This window comes from Sturnus vulgaris, chromosome 1 (genome assembly GCF_052056855.1).
Source record: "Sturnus vulgaris isolate bStuVul1 chromosome 1, bStuVul1.hap1, whole genome shotgun sequence".
NCBI lineage: Eukaryota > Metazoa > Chordata > Aves > Passeriformes > Sturnidae > Sturnus > Sturnus vulgaris.
In genome coordinates this window covers 20,211,037-20,230,714 of record NC_142243.1, presented here as the reverse complement: position 1 = coordinate 20,230,714, position 19,678 = coordinate 20,211,037, and the positions used below count along the sequence as shown (strand labels likewise).

General features: G+C 38.4%; 1 protein-coding gene across 2 annotated transcripts; it reads right to left on the bottom strand.

Annotated features, from left to right (window-relative positions):
• Positions 1-746: 746 nt before the first annotated feature.
• On the bottom strand, positions 747-18,982 carry HACD1 (3-hydroxyacyl-CoA dehydratase 1). Of its 2 annotated transcripts, none has more exons than XM_014893276.2 (7): positions 18,828-18,982; positions 14,637-14,754; positions 13,406-13,424; positions 13,236-13,324; positions 10,392-10,513; positions 7,796-7,974; positions 747-6,336 (listed from the first exon to the last, which is right to left on the bottom strand). In XM_014893276.2, exons 1-7 carry the CDS (start codon positions 18,953-18,955, stop codon positions 6,254-6,256), a joined length of 738 nt encoding a protein of 245 aa, XP_014748762.1. In that variant the 5' UTR covers positions 18,956-18,982; the 3' UTR covers positions 747-6,253. The 2 variants fall into 2 exon arrangements, with proteins under 2 accessions (XP_014748762.1, XP_014748763.2); XM_014893277.2 differs by having other exon boundaries at positions 13,236-13,318.
• Between the last annotated feature and the right edge of the window lie 696 nt (positions 18,983-19,678).

Below are 19,678 nucleotides of genomic sequence, written 5' to 3'. Positions count from 1 at the left end.
TAGTGGATATTCTTCCACGAGCTCCTACAGAAATCTGTATGGCTTAACCTTGGTAGAGGGCCAGGACACATAAATCCTGTCCTGTGAATTTAGATCAGAAGACCATTTCTGTGACTTTCAGATTAGGAGATCTACATCTCCATTATAATACAGCTGACTAACAGGATTTAGCTTTATATGCAGTTAAGCCCTTTAGGGTTACAACCACTTGATTCCTAATTCAAAAGAAGTAGGTGTGAATGCTCACATACTGCTTTCTCATACTGTCATGGCAACAAAATCCTCATAGCTGCAATGTCATTGTTAGTCACATAGCAAAGGACAGCCAGAGGATGATCTCTGCCTCCACCCCTCTCAAAGGTTAATTACACAAAAAAGTCCTGCTCCAAAACACTGAAACATCTACTACTGGAAAACCTATTTCAAGATCACTGTAATGCAATTTTTGTTCATACATGTTGACATTGTCTTTAATGCCCTGTGTTTTCTGCTCTTTTTTGATAAACCAATATTATTACTACTCAAACCTACCTGTTTTTTATGCAATATATTTTAATAAATATGAAAAGGCTGTCTGGGTAAGAATAAATACGTTACAGGGGACCTCAAGATTAATTTGTGAAATAATTCCAAATAAAAAATATTGCATTTGTAAACAGATACCAGTCTGGTGTAATATGCTGGAAACTTCTATGAACTGACTTCTACATACTAAAAAAAAAAATTTAAAAACAACTAGAACAAAGTTTAAAGTATGTCTTTTAATAGATTATTAATTTTACAGTGCTACAGCATTAACAATCTTGAAAACAAATATCTGAATCTATATCTCAATAAATATTATAATTTTTTGCAAATAAATAAGTTATTAGAAGTATCATACTGTGTTGTTTTCCTGTCCGTGTAAACTTCTAAGGGTAACGCATTTCAGAAGAAATAACAATAATAAGCAGTTGCAGTGCATTTACATTCTTAAGAAACTTTAAGTACAATTCTATACATATACATTCTATACATTTGGATACATTTTTCTGCACTTACACTTTTACAAAGCCATAAACTGAAAGGACATTCAAATACATTCAAGACTGAACAGAGGCAGGAGCGGTATGAATGAAAAGACATGTTTCAGGTGATTCAACCTGACACAGAAAGTTCTGTACATCACCAGCCACCAACAGCTGCTGGTGTGAAATTGACAGCAACTTCCCAGAGAGGGCTGGAGTCACCCAACATCCAGTTCCCCATAGCTCTCTTGGGACAGCTCCCAGTTCACTTGTCAGATTGGCTTTTGTGACCTAGGAGTTCCCCAGACAGCTCCTCACCACCTGGGAAGTCATAGGGATGAATAGCTGGGGACATCTGCAGAGCTGTCAGTCCTTCTGAAGGCACCCGAGACCCCAGGACAGCACAGTGGCACAGTGGCACCGACACTGACCCCAGAGTGCCACCCACTGTGGAGCTGTGCCCTGCTGGGAGCAAGCTCATGGAGCCACCCTTGGAAACTGAAACCTGCCCCCTTAGCAGCCTGGCAGAGCATCACAGGCAAAAACAATACTGCAACTCACTTCAGCAAGAGAACAGAGCTCTGCAGAAAAATGGGGAGTTTGTTTTTTAAACAGCCATTGTAACAAACACAGAATGAAACATTTTAATGGGCAACAGTTAATCATCTATAAAAACTGTAGGTTCAGCATGTATTTAAATTGTAAACTGGCAATAAATAATACAGTAAGTCTCAGCACATTTAAAAATATACATTATTAAATAAACTTTGATTTTCAGAAGTTTTCACCTTTTTTGTTCAAAAAACCTCACTTAAAAATCCTTTAAGAACTGCAGCCAGTTTGCTTGCCCGAAAATTTTGATTTATGAAGCCCTACTGCCTCGTGCAGAACATTTATTTGTATTAACATTCCTTGCTTTTTTTCTTTCTAAGATGGATTAAGCAAGAGCTCTACTCAAAAACTGTTAATGTAATTTAAACTAATTTAAAATTATAAATTATTATAACAACCATAAATCGGTTTCATTCTGGTTTATTTAGTAACTATACACAAATACAAATGTCCACTGAAGGAAGCTGCTGTGAAGACTGAGAGTACCACAGTCAGAGCAGTAACTAAACCTAGATTTAAAATGGACATATTTCCATATGGTCACAGAAAAGGTGCATGCATCTCCCTCCATTAACTGGCCTTGCAATCTATCCATGAGCCTGAACCTGGCTAAATGTTATGTTCAATGGGAATTAGCAGCAGCACCCTGCAGCATTTCTGCAAGGCAGTGGATGTTGAGCTGTACTGTTGAGATTGGTGTGCCATGCCCATGCTGGCACACCTGTCTGTCTCAAGGCTAACAGATAGCAAACCACAGCTGAGAGGAGTGGGAAAGCCCTCCCTGTAACACACCCTTTGTGCACAGACATCCTCCCAGCCCATCTCCTGAGCTCCCTCAGCAGATGGTAATGACAGCACACTCAGCTTCCTCTCACCTCACTCACACCCTGCAGGGTGGGAGAAATGACATCAATCAACTGCTGCCCACCATGGCCCGAGAGACCCTTGGCAGATAACATAGAAGATGCAGTATCTCAGCACCATATTCCCTTCTGCTTCCCATGCCCTGAGGCCGAGATCTGACCTCCAAACATTCTGGGCTGAGCTGTAAAACAGCCCAATCTGTCCCAAAACAGCTTTTCACAGTATGGGAGTGCTGGGGAGAACATCAAGAAATCCAGCTGCTTTCAGGTGGAGTTTATACAAAAAACGGTTTCTGTTTCTACTAATAGTAGGAAATGTCACCTGATTAAAAGGAATCTTCCTGTTTCTATGTACTGCAATTCAAAAAGTTTCATAAAGCCATGCTCTATATGAATTAATTTCAGAAGGCCTATACAGAACAAGTAAGAAAAAAACCTTTATAAGGACAATTTGTTAAAGACTACATGAAAACATTAGAGATGTTGATGTTTGAATACATTCCTAATCTTACATAAGCAGGAGGATTTAAATGCTTTAGAAAAGTAGGAATATTGCAGAGAGGAAGAAAAAAAGATGCAAAAAACAAGTTGGAAAGAAAGCACCATATGAAAATCATACTTAAGTTTCAATATCTATTTAACAGGTTTCAAGATGGTATATTGAAATTTAAATAAGCTACCTAGGATAAAATCCCAGCTTATCTGAAGCCAATAGGAAGAAGATTTTACCTGCAATTCTCACTACATTTCAGAAGATATGTTAACAGACCAGCAACCAGACAAGAGGAAAAGGCCTCAAGCTGTGCCAGGGGAGGCTCAGGTTGGACATCAGGAAGAATTTCTCCACAGAAAGGCTGGTCAGGCATTGGAACAGGCTCCTCATGGAGGTGGTGGAGTCACCATCCCTGGAAGCATTCAAGAAGCAGCTGGACATTGCACTTAGTGCTATAATCTAGTTGACCTGGTGGTGTTCAGTCAAAGGTTGGACTTGGTGACCTTGGAGGTCTTTTCCAGCCTTACTGATTGTGTGAAAAGGAGTCTTCAGTGAAAGGTTTCAGTCAAAAAAACAGGAGGAAGAAAAGAACATGTTGCTTACTTTTTTTAGGAAAATGCCATGTAATCTAATCTCCATGGCAATCTCTCTGGTCAATGAAACATTGAATGTGATACTGTAAGTAATTTTTAGCTTTACTTTTATTAATTCACTATTTAGCAAGATTGTTTTGTAGCTATAAATCCATTTTTAAATTGTATCATTACTTTGTACATTGTTGCTTTATGGAAGTACAACCCAAGATTGTAGCAAACAGTGTTGTATTTTTTTCATTTCACATGTACAAAAGGATATAAAAATAGGTCCTTGATTAACATATAATAATATCCTTAGGCCACAATGAAAACAAATAAAACGCATTCTTATAGTGCAAGTATTCCTTTTAGAGGGAATACTATCTACAGGATACACTCATCTGATCAAGGATTTCAAAATCACATCCTTATGTATCCAATGCATTTTCAATAAATTCATAGCTATGGTCTTCATTGAGCTGCCCTGACAGTAAAAAAAGAGACACAGAACTTAATCTAATCTTAGTTTCTCATATTTCATCACACTATTCTGCTTGCTAATGGAGTTATATTTCCCAAAACTGCCAATATGTTCCTCATAGTTTATAAAACAGTACTGAAAGAATGTTGGACACAAACAACAGCTAGTCTGAACACACGTAACACAACTATTTTGTGATTCAGTGTTGTAAATGTATTTTATATTTTAAACTTTCAATAATTTTAGCTGCATATAAAACAGTAGTAGTAAGTTAAATCAGAGCACCTTGTGTGAAATTTAAGGAACATAAAGATTATACCTTCTAAAATTTAAAGAAATACAACTGTTCTGTCTCAAGTCCAGTATGCACCTGTCATATAAAAGGAAACTCATTTACGTGTAATGAAGACATGCATAAATATCACAAATTCAAGGCACAACATGGAATTTGAAAGTTAGGGATATAGCAAGTCCTTGCTTTTTTATCCAATTACCTTATACACCTTATTCTGGCCTACCTACAAATTTCAAAAAAGCTGTATTATTATATAATCTTTGAGGCTAAAAAATGGAAACTGCCTATTCAAATATGTAGTTCAATCTCTTGCCAACTCTACCTGAAAACCTTCCAAGACACTGCATACATTGATAAGCACTACTACGTCATTCTGTAACCTAAGTGTTCTTACTGGTAGGACCTTTATTCTGATATTCATTGGCTATTCACCTTGTTTCAAATTCATCATATCTACACCTCCATACTTAGAAAAGCTCTTCCATGTATTTATCATATAACAAAGAATTACACATATTAACAACTCAATCTTTCTGACTTCTTTCTCACTTGTTTCATTATTGTTTTCGGAGCTTTCAGAAGATTATCCAATTCTTCATCCCTGAGGTAGCTAAAATATAAGACTGTACTCCTGAAATTACCTCAGCAATCACAAATATTCTTATTTACAGCTGCCTGCTGCAGCTCTTCCATGCATGTTTACAGTTCTTTTGACATCAGTGAAGCCAGAAGCAAGACTGGCTTGCTGCCTACATTTTGAAGGCTTCATGCCACATTACTACATTTCCATCTTCTCTCCCTCACTAAGTATCCACATTTCCTCAAAGGCATCACCTTTTCTCTGAATCTGCTAGGCTGTTAGATCAAAATCTAATTTGTTGGCTCTCTCCCACTCATATAGTGTAATATCATCTGTAACTTCAATCAACATACTGTAGATACTTTTTGCGGATTATTGAAAACATGAAATAGAATTAAGTCAACACAGTATAAACAATTAATGGGGAGGGAGCAATTAAAATTGCCCCGTGGGATGAATCAAAGCACAACTTATATTTTAAGACGCTATTTTAAATATATTTGAGCTGTTTAAAAGAAGTCAAATATCTCAGCATAGCTACAGTTTTTCAATGCAATACTGATTTTTCTGCATACATAATTTAAATGTAGAATAGGAAACATGCTGACTATCAGCTTTGTTCTGCAAAGGAGCCTCATTCCAGCCACTGATTAGAGAAAGGTAGGCACATCCTGTCTACTCCTCAGAACTAACTTTTAACCAGTTAATATTATATCTATTATTCTAAGTATCTTTAAAATTACAAATGAAAATACAGGGAAGTCTAAATTTGCACTGACAATCAACAATTCAACTCCTTTTGGAAGTCCTTCTGGAATTCTGCAGTGTGATACTGTAATTCAAAAAATGTTGAACAACGTGCTACAGTACTTTTAATTGGAAAGGTATTACTTAATATAAAGCTTAAATACCATTCAATTCACCTAGTCTATGAAAAACATCATTACCTAATTTACACTCTGATTTCCACAAAACTCACTTTCAGTACAACTTATCAACTCTCCTTCTGTTCTTGATAACGAGTACAGGTCATAACAGAACTTTCAGAACAGAAAGCACAGTAGCCAACTATTCTAATTCTTAAAGCTACTTGTCAACCTATTGAAAATAAGAAAATATTTCTTTGAAGAAATTAACAATTAAAAACCAAAGTGAATCTAGGATGAAAAGGTAGGTCTGAAAATATATTAATTGCAAAAATAATACAGTCCATGATATTTTAGGCACAGCTGTTTATTCTTGTTCCATGTTTTATAACTTGGACTCAGAAAAATCAGAGGAAGTTTTGGGTTTTTACCCTCTCTTCTTCTCCTTTCCATTAAAAGCACCATGGTTACACAGCTTGATTCAATCGTCCTTTTCCACAATCACTTCTCCATGAAGCACCCTTCTTCTCTGCCGCAGCATGTGGAAGTAGAGTTGTGGAAATACTTGATCAAAGCATAAAAGAAAGCAAATTAGATGGAAAAATTCAACAGATCACATAATGGAAAACCACAATTCTACAGAATGATGAACTGACTAAAAATTATAGCACACAGTGGTTGAGTTGATTGAGGTGAATAATAACAAGTCATGAACACTGCAGTGATTTAAAAAAACAATAATTACTCAAAGGTCAGACAAGGCCCCCTGAATAAATACCCTGTATTCAAGGAACTTCACTCCAACAGTTTCCTGGTAGAAACAGGATTTAACCAAATTCTGGTAGTGCTTGAAGACTTCAAATCTGTCCTAAGCATTTTTCAATTAAGACTTGGAAGAGGATACAAATTTACCCTATTTCTTCAAGTCTGAAGTAACGAGATCCCTCTTCCTGTCCCTCTGCCATCTATTACATTACTGTCCTGCTGACACAGTCAGGCTAGAAAACTAGATTTATTCTTGAAGTGTTGTTACATAAACAGATGAAAAACTGTTAGTAAGTTATTACACCTTAGAATATTTTTTGTTGACATATATATCTCTTATTTGCCTTCATGATTTCTTGGGACAAAAAATTTCAGTGTGTGTGCATATTGTAAAAGTCCATATTGAAGGTCACCTTCCTTCTCAAATGAACATCTTTCATGAATGCAGATCACAGACCTTTTAATTTCAGTTTTCCTGCTTTTCAATTTCTCTCACCAATCTGCACCCTCAATTTACAGATTATTAAAAAATGTTACATATTCTATTATTAATATTATCTAAAATATTACATTTGCCTAGTTTGGTCTAGCCCTATTCATGTTATCTCAGGTTGCTTTCTCCTTGTCTTCACTGCTTGGGTAGCAGTGGAAAGAACACTGGAAGTGAAGGACAGAAGCTCTCTCTACTGTTACCTCCATGACTTTTGGTATGCATAAGTATAAGGACAAACTCATGAAATCAGGGACTGCAGATGTTCAGAGAGGTTTGGGTGGATTGATTTTTGTGAAAATTAAATCTTAGAGAATAATGATTTAACTTTTTCCTGAGCATGCTTGAATGGTGATTTTTCCAAGGTAAATGGTTACTGGTAGCAAAAAGCCACAGCAAATCTCTGGCACAACTTGCAGGATCATTTTAAAGTCATTACTTCAAAGTGAGAGAGGCACTACAAAAGTCTCAGTGACAAAGTTACAGGCATTTCTGTATGTAAGCAAAAAGTTTTCTTACTTCGTCAGGGTCTGAGAAATAATTTTAGCATTTTCATTGAAATTTTTAAGACAGATTATGTTCCTAAGCAGGTCACAGGACAGAAAATTACAGCCTAACCAATTAAAACATAGAAAAGCTTGGAACAACAGAAAGGAGGCTTTTATAGTAGAAAGTGTTCAGCAAATTTTCATACAGACAGTTCTTATAGCATTGGTGAAGACTGATTATTATGTTGTTAAAACCTTTCTACAGTTAAACAGTACTTACATGGCACGTAAGAGAACATGACAATAATAAGGAAGTAATAGTAGTCAAAGGAGACATTGTATTTGTTGGGAAGTCTCAGTGAAAACATTCCTGTTTTCTTCACATAGGGTAAAGCAGCATATATGGTTAGCAGTTCACCTGCAACTCCAGCAGGATACAAAATGATAAAAAAGTTGTATCTGCATTGAAAAAAAACCAAAAAAACACCTTGTGAGAAACACCCCATAAACTTAAAATTTTCTCTTTTTGGTATTAGTGGCACAGCAACGCATTAAAGTAGTTCCTGCACCAGAATCAAGGATCACATCCTGACTTGACAGAGTTGCTTAGAATGACAAGAGTATGCATTCCTCAGTGCTTTCTTTAAAAAACAGTGAAGTATCAAAATGTTTTCATGTCTTTCTAATAAAACAATCCTCAAATTTTTAGTCTCCAATGATAATTTTTAAAAAATGTACATTCTTACTCCTGTTGTCACTGAAAGGATTCAGATCAGGACTGAATCTCAAATTCAGATGATTCTACATATTTTCATCACAGTGCACACACATTGGGTTAATGTATGTACTACAATTTGTTTGAAGATAATGAAAATGTTGAAAAACATCAGAAGCTGTTTTACTCACTACAACATGGGAATACTGCATTTACCACTAATGGAAATTGGAATAAAAAGAAAAAAGAAAACGACAGTGTAAGAAATTTATCAGACCTATTTTAAAGTGGCATGATATTCAAATAAAAGGCAAAGTATTCAGTTGAAAGAAAATGTGGTTTCAATGCCAAAGGCCACATAGGCAGTGACAGAATGAAAATTGTAATCAATAAGATTTGTGCTGTCCTTTCACACATTGCAACATGGATATGGAGGTTCTCCTAAGGAACCATGCTCCAGTTCATATAGGGAACAGCAATGAGAGCTGTCACACAGAGAGAAAGGTAGTGTGCACTCCATGGCCAAAATAAATGAGATCCAAAACAGCAGCAACTAAACACGAAACCCTCCTAGAAACAGAAGGGCTTAGAAGACTCACAGAGGTGGGGAATCACAGAATAGTTCAGGTTGGAAGGGACCACAAGGAGCCATCTGGTCCAATCTCCCTGCTCAGATAGGGTTATCCTAAAGCACATGGCACAGGATTGTGTCCAGATGGTTTCTGAATATGTCCAGTGAGGGAGACATTAGATTGTCTCTCTGGACAATTTGTTCCAGTGCTTGGTCACCTGCACAGTAAAGAAGTTGTCTTTCATATTTAGGTGGAAATTCCTGTTCATCAGTTTCTGCCCTTTGCCTCTTGTCCTACTGCTTGGCAGCACCAGAAAGAACATAGATTAGATAAGAAGGAACTGAGAGCTTATATATAGTTTGTCTCTATGCACTTATAAGGTAAAGATCAGAAATTCCATCTCTCTGAATTACTGAACTCAATACTGAATTAATGCCTAGTTGTGCTGTTTGTTTATCCATAAATCTTGACGGGATATTTTAGACTATGAAAAAATAGTATATTTTCAAATGTTTTGTTTACATTAATATTTCAACATATATCTTTTCAGTGAGAATCTCGGTTTTCCCTATTGTCTATATTAACGAAACAAAATTCTGTTATTCAAGGCACACTGGCCTGATGGGAAAAATTATTACCTGTCAAAGTAATATGTTCTGGTTTTATACATATTTCTTTCTGAAATCTGTATAAAATCTACTGTTGATAGCCAATTTGGCTATTTTTAAGTTTGTCGCTTACTGCTTAAACAAGTCTCTCACTTAGGCACTAGCGAAAAGGTAATGTTTTACAAGAATGGACATAAATATCAGACATATCAAAGAAATGTGCTAGAAGCACCAAATCTGCATTATCTATGAAACAAAAATAAAGGAAAATAACAACTCTTTAAAATAAGAGTTGCCTGTACTGAATGTAGGTTAGATATTTTTCTTCTTACATAGTAAGTGTGCCTTACATGTATTTTTCAAATAATGACTACATAGAATACTATTCCAGCTAAGTCTCCTGATAAACACACACAGTGTATGTGATCTAGTCGCCAAACTTAAGTATTCTTCAAAATCAAAACAGTTTTGATGTGGAACACAATTTTGGGTGGGTCACCCAAACTAAGTCAGTATTTAACTTTACTATATGGATATAATCTTTAAAAAAGCTCTGATAAAGCAGAACTTCTTACAAAGTAATAATAACACAGATTGAGTGACAACAACTCCCACATTTTCAAAGAACTAGCATCCACAAAGACTAGCACAGGTGCTTAATTTTGGGCACTGTATTCAAGAGCATTGTAAAGAGTCATAATGCAAATTAAAAGATGACTCCAAGGATCGAGAAAAAAAATTAGAGTGAGTTCAAACTGTGAGACATAGAAAGCAAAGTAAAATCAAACCACAAAAACCTCAGCTAAAATATTTTTAAGATTTTAAACCAAGCAACAATGATCCCAAGTACAGAAAGCAACTGACTTGCACTTTGCTGACACATAACCAAAGCTCAAACATCTGCTCTCCTGTGTGTTAGTTTAGCATGCATGAAACCAACATGCACAGAATTATGAGAAACTCAGTGCAAGACATCTCCACCTGGCCCATTTAATGAAGTATGGCAAATGGTTGAGCAGGTTGAATGTGTAGAAGGAATATCGAGTAATCTCTGTCACAGTCCATACGACCAGAAAAAGAATAACGCTCTCCTCATTCTGGATCTGCAGAAGTATAAAGAACCAACATTTTCTTCATCCTTAGGCTTTTTTTCTGTGCAAACTGCAACAGACTTCTCTTTAAGATACACAGAGCAGAGCTAATATCTTGTAAAGAAAGACAATTCTGGCACAAAAGTGATATGCTGAAACCATTACCATGTACAGTTCATTGTCATTATCATATGTGTTTACTAACATACAGACATTTGTCAACTGAGCAATCTTCATCCATTATGAAAATAATCAAAATATAAAACCTTATAATTATGCTTATTCCTTCTCTTTATTATTTATCTAGATTCCACTACACTATCTAACTACCCCTTTTTCATTTGTGGTTGCCCTACTTTTTTACATTCTTACTCCTCAAAACACCAAGAACAAGAAAATGCTACAGAAGGTATGTTCTCACAATCACTTTTTAATCATTCTGCACTTCGCTACTCCATGTCCTAGACTTTCTCTTATTTTTATCTTCTTCATCAATGTATAATGCACATTTTCATGAAACTTTAGACTAAAGTAATTGCTTTATATAACCGACTAACTGGAACTTGGTCACGGAAGATCGAGTTTGGCAGGCTTCAGGGAGCCCTAAGATAGTTAAGGAGCTGGAGCACAGACAGCTCACTAAATGAGGAGTAGTTAGTAGATCAGGAGCTTTGGGTAATCTCAGTCAACAATCCCATGTAAGGTTTAAGTTCTGAGTCATTAAACTGCCTCATTGGTAGGTAGCACATATCTGCTGTTTCAAAACACCACTTCTTTTTCACTCTGAGTGAACAAAAGACCAAAAGTCCCCAAATACCAAGAAAGCACCTGGGGTCTATTACAAACACTACCTTCTGTGAGGAAGAATTACACACAAGTAATTTTCTTTCCTTTAAGAGGGGAGAAATTTTGTAATACACTCTGCCTGAAGGCTGAAAAGCTCCAGGAATGTCTGTGAAATAGAATAAAGCAACACAAGTTTTGTTAAAACTACGAAAAAAAGGAAATTATTTTTCAAAATAAAATGCAACATGGTGACAAAGCTTAATATATCTCCAAGATGATGAAAATCCACAACTCTGTTAAAAATCAAGAATTGTAAGCACTCATAAAATCGCACTCTCAATGTGTCAGCAAAAGAAAGTGCACTTTTAGCATAAGGATCTCACCAACATCATAGAGAAAATCGAGACATAAAAATAGCACCAAAATCACAAACAAATAGCAGCAACTGAAGTGCAAAGACACTCAAACAAATAAACAAAGGTAAAGACAGAATTAGGCTGTTCTTTGCCTCATGCAATTAGAGACAAACATTGATAAGTCAAACTTGGATTCATGTCACAGTGCTAAATCCAAGCAGAAGAGCTTTAAATAGGGTATGCAGAGAATTCCTATCTGCTGCCTTGCAAATCTCAGTCAAGTGGGGAGGTCTGGCTCTGGCTATTATCACTGATGTGCCTCTCACCACCTAAAGTGACCCTGAACATTCATGCCTGCTAAGCAATAACAGCGTGAAATACAATCAGACACACATTCAAAAGTATTTCTTTTTGGACACAGCTTGGCTTATAGTAGTGTAGGTAGAGGAAATAAAAGAAATTGCTGGATATGCTAAAGATTTAGTCCACTGCAGATAATAAAACATGGCAAAATGCAGTGCTATAGTCCAGCTCACATGCAGACATTCAATATAAAAATCTTTTTTATCTTTGAGACATTTTGCCTTACAGAAAAATATAAAAAGTTTAAAAACAAATAAGCAAACAAAAAGGAAACAAAAAAAAAAACAAGAAAAAAGAAAAACCTAAAAAACCCTTTGAAAAGCCTATTTAATTTATTTCATATTAAGAAAATTGACAGTAAAGGAAAAGATGCAGTGTAGAAAACAAGTCCCCTTGTGAAATGAAATGAAGATTTGACAACTGAGGCAGGTGCTAGGATAATTCATCTGCAGAAAGGCCTATGCCATCTGCTGGTGAGACAGTTTAATGGCTCAGCTTTTCAAGTTCTGAAGAAATTCAGGAGCACAAAATCTATCACTTAAGTTTTTTACATGCCTTTCATAGAAAGCACACCTCACAAACTGAACCTAATGTCCTACCTACCAGCTGTGAACTGCTTCCTTCATTCTGCTAATGGATCACTAGCCTTCCAACAGCCACCTACAGCCAGGCAAATAAACCACTGTCATTTACACAGGTCCTTAAGCGCCATTGTGACATATTGGATGTCATCAAATGTTAATACTACCATAACACGAGTAAAATTTTAAAATTTTAAAATTTTGAGAAGGTTTCTAAAAAAACTGCAAAATCCCAACCATGTTTATCCATGTGAATTCAATTTAAGACATAAATTTAAAGAAATAAATTGACATTTTATTTAGTTTAATTCAGCAAGTGACAATTAAAATTTTTGAAAGAGAACTGTTAATACTAGGGTAGTTTTCCTTGTAAATAATAGGAGTAGTCATTGATTTCATTTAGGCAGACCACAGAGGGCACGATGCTGAAGACACTGCTAATTCACAGCTAAGACCCAGACTCAGTCTCCTGGCAAGAATCACACAAATTCTATTTTGCAACCCTAACTTCCAAAACTGCACTCAAATTTGTAAGCATTCTCTACAGGAGTATCATTAATTTTTAGATTGGTCTTCCTTGTGAAATGAGAACTGTAGTAATAGCTTTTCCTTAAATGCAATCAAAGCATCATTTGCTCACACACATACCTGTTTTATACTATGTGCAATAAACCACACCATGAAGATTCTTGAACTCACTTGGACCCCAGTCACAAGCACAGATGTGCGAACTATTCCTTAAAAAGAGAAACATGTTATCTCTGTTCCACAATTCTTGTTTTAACTAGTTACAGGAGAAATTTAAACAAAGAACTCACCAATTGCACAGTGGATTACCTGTGAACAAAAATAAATCAGAGATTACTGATGTGCAGCATGTTACTAGCTACCCTAGAAACATGGCCTTTTTATATTAATATAAACCTAGGCTCAATTCTGGCTTTTGTCTCCCACTAAAAGTCTTAAAAAGAAATACATGGTGGAGCCCTGGCAATCAGTGTTGGGATGGTCTCAATATCTGACCTGTGCAAATACATGAAAGACATTTGTTTTCCTAATTAACTGTAAATATTAGATTAAGATACTTACAAAGCATCTTATTCAACTAGTAAGCTTTTCTTCCTTTACCTTTTTCAAAGAAGAATTTTACAGGACAGCGTAGAGGAAGTCATATAAGGAACGCTAAACACTCAGCAATTTTAAAATGTTCTACATTCATTACAAATTAATTACATTATTATACTTTTGTCAATGACAGCTATGAAGCTCTAGATACAGTGCATTTTCTGGTCAGTAATGTTTAGCAAATAAAGTGCTTTTCATTGTTTTGGCAGGTATTAATAGAATTACTTACTATGAAAGTTTACAAAAGCCTATATACAGCTGGTGACATGATTTTAACAGTTTGAACTCGAGATGTTGTAGGCAAATTGAGAAAAAAAGTTAAAATGCAGATAGACATTATTTGTTGTGCCTGGGAAAGAACTGCAAGTGCTCCATAAACCCAGCAATAAAGCTTCATTCCACAAATGTACCAGAACTGAGACCACTAGTGCATAGCTAGCAAAAGTAAAAGTAATTACTTAAAAGTATTACTTTGCACATCTTGCACAGACCCCATTGCAATGGATTATATGGGGTTTGCAAATCCCACCTTGAAATAAGCAGAAGCAGGAAAGGTACAGAAGGATAGTAAGTCCAGTGTAAAGAATTTAAGGTTAGTTATAATCTCTGAGATGGTGATATCTACTACACTAAAGGGCTGATCTGCTGGCTGTAGTGCCTTTGAGATTTTGCCTTTTACAATAAAGACTCTCAAATCAAAGCAGTTCCCAGGCACTGATTAAAAGAAATATTAGAATTAAGTTTGAAAAACACGTGCACATTTGTTTCAAGTAATCACCTTGCCCCACCCCCAAAACTTCATTAAATAATAAAGTAAAAAGGACTTTCAGTACTAATAAAATTTCTATTTTAAATTCAGAATAATAATGTGTTTTACCTATGATATGCAGCATCCAGTAAAGCAAACTAATGTTTAAAATTTACCTCAAGCAAAGCAAATGTCTGGAAAAATTTAAGCGTCTTTTGAACGCTTCTGAATAAGCCTCTATGTGTTCCTTTCTGTATATAAAACCGCACCATGGCAATACCTAATACCAGCCACCTATAAAAGAAAGAGAATGGATACATTTCAAATTAGAATTCTAAAAATATCCATCCATTGTAAATAATTTAGTAGAGTATTTTTCTTCACAGATTAACTTTGATTCTTCACTTGTCGGTGTTCAACTTAGATTATAAAAATATCTTTAGACACGAATAGTATGTAATATTATGTACACATTACACTCATCTCTTTACTTGGAAAATAATGGAGAATAACTTGCTGCCTTCTGAGGATTGATGTAATTGAGGGAGACTCCCAAAACCACCCATCCATCAGACTTTTCTTTAGAAGTGACTACATATTTTTACTGTTAAATCCTCATGCATCTTGACTATTAAATCCTATTATTTGAAACCACACGATGACCTTGGCACTGAAGTCACTGTTTGGGTTGCTAGTTTGCAAAAGTAAAGGAAAGGAATTTATGCACATCAGTTCTACATTTTTCATGGCCCCTCAACTCACCGATTTCAGGACTGACTAGTGATCTCAATGCTCCTGTTTGTGATTGTCCAAATGAAGTTACCACTACAATTATGTTTTTCAAAGTGTTGAGAAGTGTTTTAAAAGTTGACTTAAAAATCAGACGCCAAGGTGCTGAAAGATGGGTGCTCTATGCTCCAGACTTCCAGAAGCAGATATATTTAACTAACACATTTGAGGGCATTGGATAAATTTATTTTGGTTTTTTTACGAAACTGAACAGTGATACCAACTAATAATCTTGCCAATGTAAAAGAAAAAAGTAACAGCATATTTTAATCGTAGCAGAATTTGACATGAAACTTAAATTGAGATTTAAAATGGAAATCGAGATTAAAAAAATAAATGTCTGAACTGTGGGTTTATCCCACCACCAGCACAGACTCTGTAAAATAATCCAAGGCATGAGGAATTCCTTCCACGTAATAAACTTCTTTTTATATAATAAGAATTTTCAAAACAGTGTACTATATCTCCCTTAATCATGGGATTGATTGGGTAGGAACGGACCTTAAAATCACCCAGTTCCAACCTCCTGCCATAAGCAGGGACACCTTCCACTAAACAAGGTCACTCAGGACCCATCCAACCTGGCTTTGAACACTTCCAGGAATAACACAGCCACAGGTTCTTTGGGCAACCTCTGCAAGTGCCTCACCACCCTCTGAGTAAAGAATTTCTTCCCAATATCTAATTTAAACCTGCCCTCTTTCAGTTTAAAGCCATTATGCCTTTTTCTATCACTATAGGCCCGTGGGAAAAGTTTCTCTCCAGCTCTATCATGGGCTCCCTTCAGGAACTGAAAAGTCACAATTATGTCACAATTATTTCACCCTGGAGCCTTCCATTCTCCAGACTGAAAAAATCCAACTGTCTCAGCCTTTCAGACCTATACCTCATTCTCAAAACATCGCATTAGCAAGAAGACTGAAAACTTCAGCTTTCAATCCAAAAATACTGAGAAAGTACAAAAATTCTTTAACATGGACATAGGCGTAACAAGAGCTATGGATAGCTATTTTGAGAGGTAAAAATAAAAATCAGAAAGGATAAAAATTTTAGTTTAATGTCTTCTCTGATGTTGCTGGGAACAATTACTCAGTCCTTTCATTCTCCATAAAGCCATAGCAAGTATCTTCTACAGCAACATAAGCTCTGGCTGAGGAAGGGCCTAAGTGACAAAGCAGAAGGGTCTCAGAAATCCTCAGAGGCAGATTCAGAGAGATGACAAACATTCAGAGAAATATTTACATAAACATTGGGATAAATATTTAACTTCTTGTAGTCCTCCCTGAGCATAAGATCCATTCTTCTGTAAGAGTGTGAGAGCTGCCTGGATCCTGACATCTCCTGCTCACCTCGGATGGCACAGAGCTCCTATCAGCCCCTTCACAGCTCCTACACACGGCGGCCACTGCTATGCAGTCACTCGGCGTGCCCCATTCCAGCACTCCATGACAGCATTTCAAACTCACAGAGAGTTAGTCAGGCTTCCCCACACAGCAGGAATGATTCCCCTCTTTGATCCCTTCTACTTTAAGCCCATGAATCCGATCTGTCAGCGCTCCAAAATTTTCCCCTGCAAGTGTTACTTAGATTTTATAACGTATTTTAAATATGAGTGCATTTATTTCAGGTTGTCTCCCACCACTGTGGAAAGGAGGAATTACTGGAATATCACTGGTAGTCTTTCACAGTGGAGCTGCCCTGTTTCATAATGAAGTGTTTGACAAGAGGAAGGTGACAGTGAGTTTACATCCAGCTGGCAGCACAAATATGGCAGCAATGGCTATGTCCCAGACTTAGGCTGAGAAGTCATAATTCATTTAACCTAACAAGGCATTTTCTGCATCTCATTCCACAACCAAAGCATTGCAGAGAGAAGTAATCTTGGACTACACTCAAAGACAGCAAATGTATTTTTCTTAAATGATTTTTTTATGTGGACATAAATTTCTGTAGATAGATTTATTTAGTTGTCAGTGCTTTGACTTTGCATCTAAGGAAAGCCCTCATACTGATTATTACAAAACACCAGGAAGTGGAAAACACTTTCTGTAATAAAGGCAGCATCTCCAGTTGGGACTTTCAGCAAGACTGAATATTGATCTGTCATTTCAGTCCCTTAAATATGTTTAGAAACAAAGACAAGCTGCAGGGTTTTTTTATTAGAATGGTTGTTAACATGCAGTTATGCATTCTTCTGTTAAAAACTCCAGAAACATTTTACTATATTGCCCTGCCTGGACAACTGGACAAATATACTGTTCTAGTTAAATATTTATCCTGTGTAGTGTCTCTGCTAAATATAGTTGTATTTCAAATGCATATTTTTCTCTTCAATTGTACCCATAAACGATTATAAGAATTAATTCCTAATTTTTTTTTGTCTCCACATAAAAAATCCAATTTTGCATGTCTTGATTTCTTTTGATATTAATGGAAAATAGAAGAGAAGGAAGTGGGAGATACTGAAGCAGCACCTAAGGTCAAAACTAATACGGTTCGATAATCTTTTAGAGACATATAAAAGTCAGTGGCAAGAGTCAGTGTTCATTAGCAAATTCACACATGGAGCACAAGACTGGTAATTCAATGAGGTAACATTAACCTCACGTAAAAGCACTTTTCAAAAAGTTCTGCAGTAGTATATGAACAGACTCGAATACATATTCAAGATTCAGAGTTGCTAGTGAGAAGAAAGCCATTACGATCATATTTCTGGCTTTTTCCATCAGTGCTTGAGCTCCTGCCTCAACTGTGGCATGTTAGTTTTACTCCACGGGATTCAAAGGGCAGAGAGATCACCCAGCAGTAACCAAAGTAAAACTGTTCTCTTGATGAATATCACAGTAGAAGTTACACATTTCTTAGCTTTCTTTTAAGCATGTGGAAAATTAATAGGATGGGTTTTTTCCCCCCCAAGAGTTAGTGAAGAGGGAAAATTTTCAAGAAGTGAGAATATGTGCTTCGAGCGATAACAATACAAACCTGACTGCTCTTTTGACCTGTTATTCCAAATAAACATCCTCTTTTCTCACAGCAAAGCCTCTCAGCGCGAAGCAGAAGCTCAAATGAACCACCTGGGCTAGTGCAGCTCCTGCCCCTGCAGCGGTGCCCGCTGATCGCTGTTGCCCGCGGCCGCGCTGCCTTTGGACAGCTCTGCCTGCCGGGAGCCGGGGCGGGCTCTGCTCGCTCGGACCCGGGCGCACCGACCCGAGCGCGCCGCCCCGCACGGCACCCGGCCCCGGAGCCCCCGGTAGCACGGAGGAGCGCTCTCGGCTCCCCGCGGGCGGCCAGCAGCCCCCTCCGCATCCGGCGGGGCCGAGCCGAGGGACGCGGCTCCCCCGCCCGGCATGCCGCTCCCGGCTATACTTAACCTCCGCGGCGGGCGCGGGGTGACACGCCGGCGGCTGGCAGCGCTGCACCGTATTAGGCAATGCAGGCAGGAGAGGAGAGCCCCGCTCCGCGCTCCCCGTTCCCCGTTCCCGGCGACTCCCCGGCGTCCCGGCTCTCCCGCCCGGCTCCGCCGGCCCCCGCCTCGCCCCGGCCGCGCCGCCCCCGCTCCGCGCCCCGCGCCCGCTCACCCCGCGGTCATGGCGACGTTGTAGAAGATGAGCCAGGTCGTGGCCAGGGCGCCCAGCTTCTTCTTCTTGCCATTCTCCTTCTCCTCCACCGCGCCGTTGCCGCCTCCGTCCTCCTCGCTGGACGCCATGGTTCCCCGGCCGGGAGCGCGGCGCACACGGCGGGGAGGAGGGGCTCCCTCCGCGGCGGGGCTGGGGCCGCGCTGACAGCCGGACCGAGCGCTGTCTCTCACCCCATCTGTCTTCCCCGAGGGCCGCTGCCGCCGCCAGCGGCTCACATGGCCCTGCGCGCTCCTCCCTCCGCGCCGCGGGTCTCCCCGGGTCAGCCGGAGCCCGCGGGGGCGGGTGAGCCTCCATCGGCGGGGCCATCCTGCTGCGATGGTACCTGGCCTCGCTGCTGACCGTCGGGCACGGCCCACCTCAGGAAAAGTGACAGAAAATAGCGCACTTCTTGGAAACACAGAAATACGTGTCTGAGACTGAACACATGGGAGCCTGGCCGGAGACCGACCGGTGGGAATATGCCCAAGCCCCCACGTCAGAGGCCAGACAGCCACCTGCCAGGGTGACCTCGAGACTCTGGTAGGTCTCCATAAATACCACCCTCAATACATGAGGAACACTAAGGCTCACACCTGAGAAGGGGAAATTTCTTCCAAAGGCCTGAAGAGCACTCAGGTGGCAGACTGAAGGATGAGATTTGAGCGTGCATGTTACCTTGTAATGTCTGCTCTCTGTGCAAGTGCACAGGACAGCTAAGGCAGCACAGGTAGCATTGCTGGGACTGGCTCTGGAAAGGGGACAGCTTTAGCCTGAGCTAATGTGACATGATGCTTCAAAAGTGAGGGCTGCAC

What these genes read in the sequence shown, in the direction of transcription:
- HACD1 (XM_014893276.2), bottom strand. Translation starts at nt 18,955, where the DNA reads ATGGCGTCCAGCGAGGAGGACGGAGGCGGCAACGGCGCGGTGGAGGAG. An exon ending in TTGCACATAGTATAAAACAG is followed by an intron (nt 10,514 to 13,235) that starts GTATGTGTGTGA and finishes ATACTTCTGCAG; the next exon opens with ATCCAGAATGAGGAGAGCGT. An exon ending in TACTTCATTAAATGGGCCAG is followed by an intron (nt 7,975 to 10,391) that starts GTGGAGATGTCT and finishes TTTTCAATGCAG; the next exon opens with ATACAACTTTTTTATCATTT.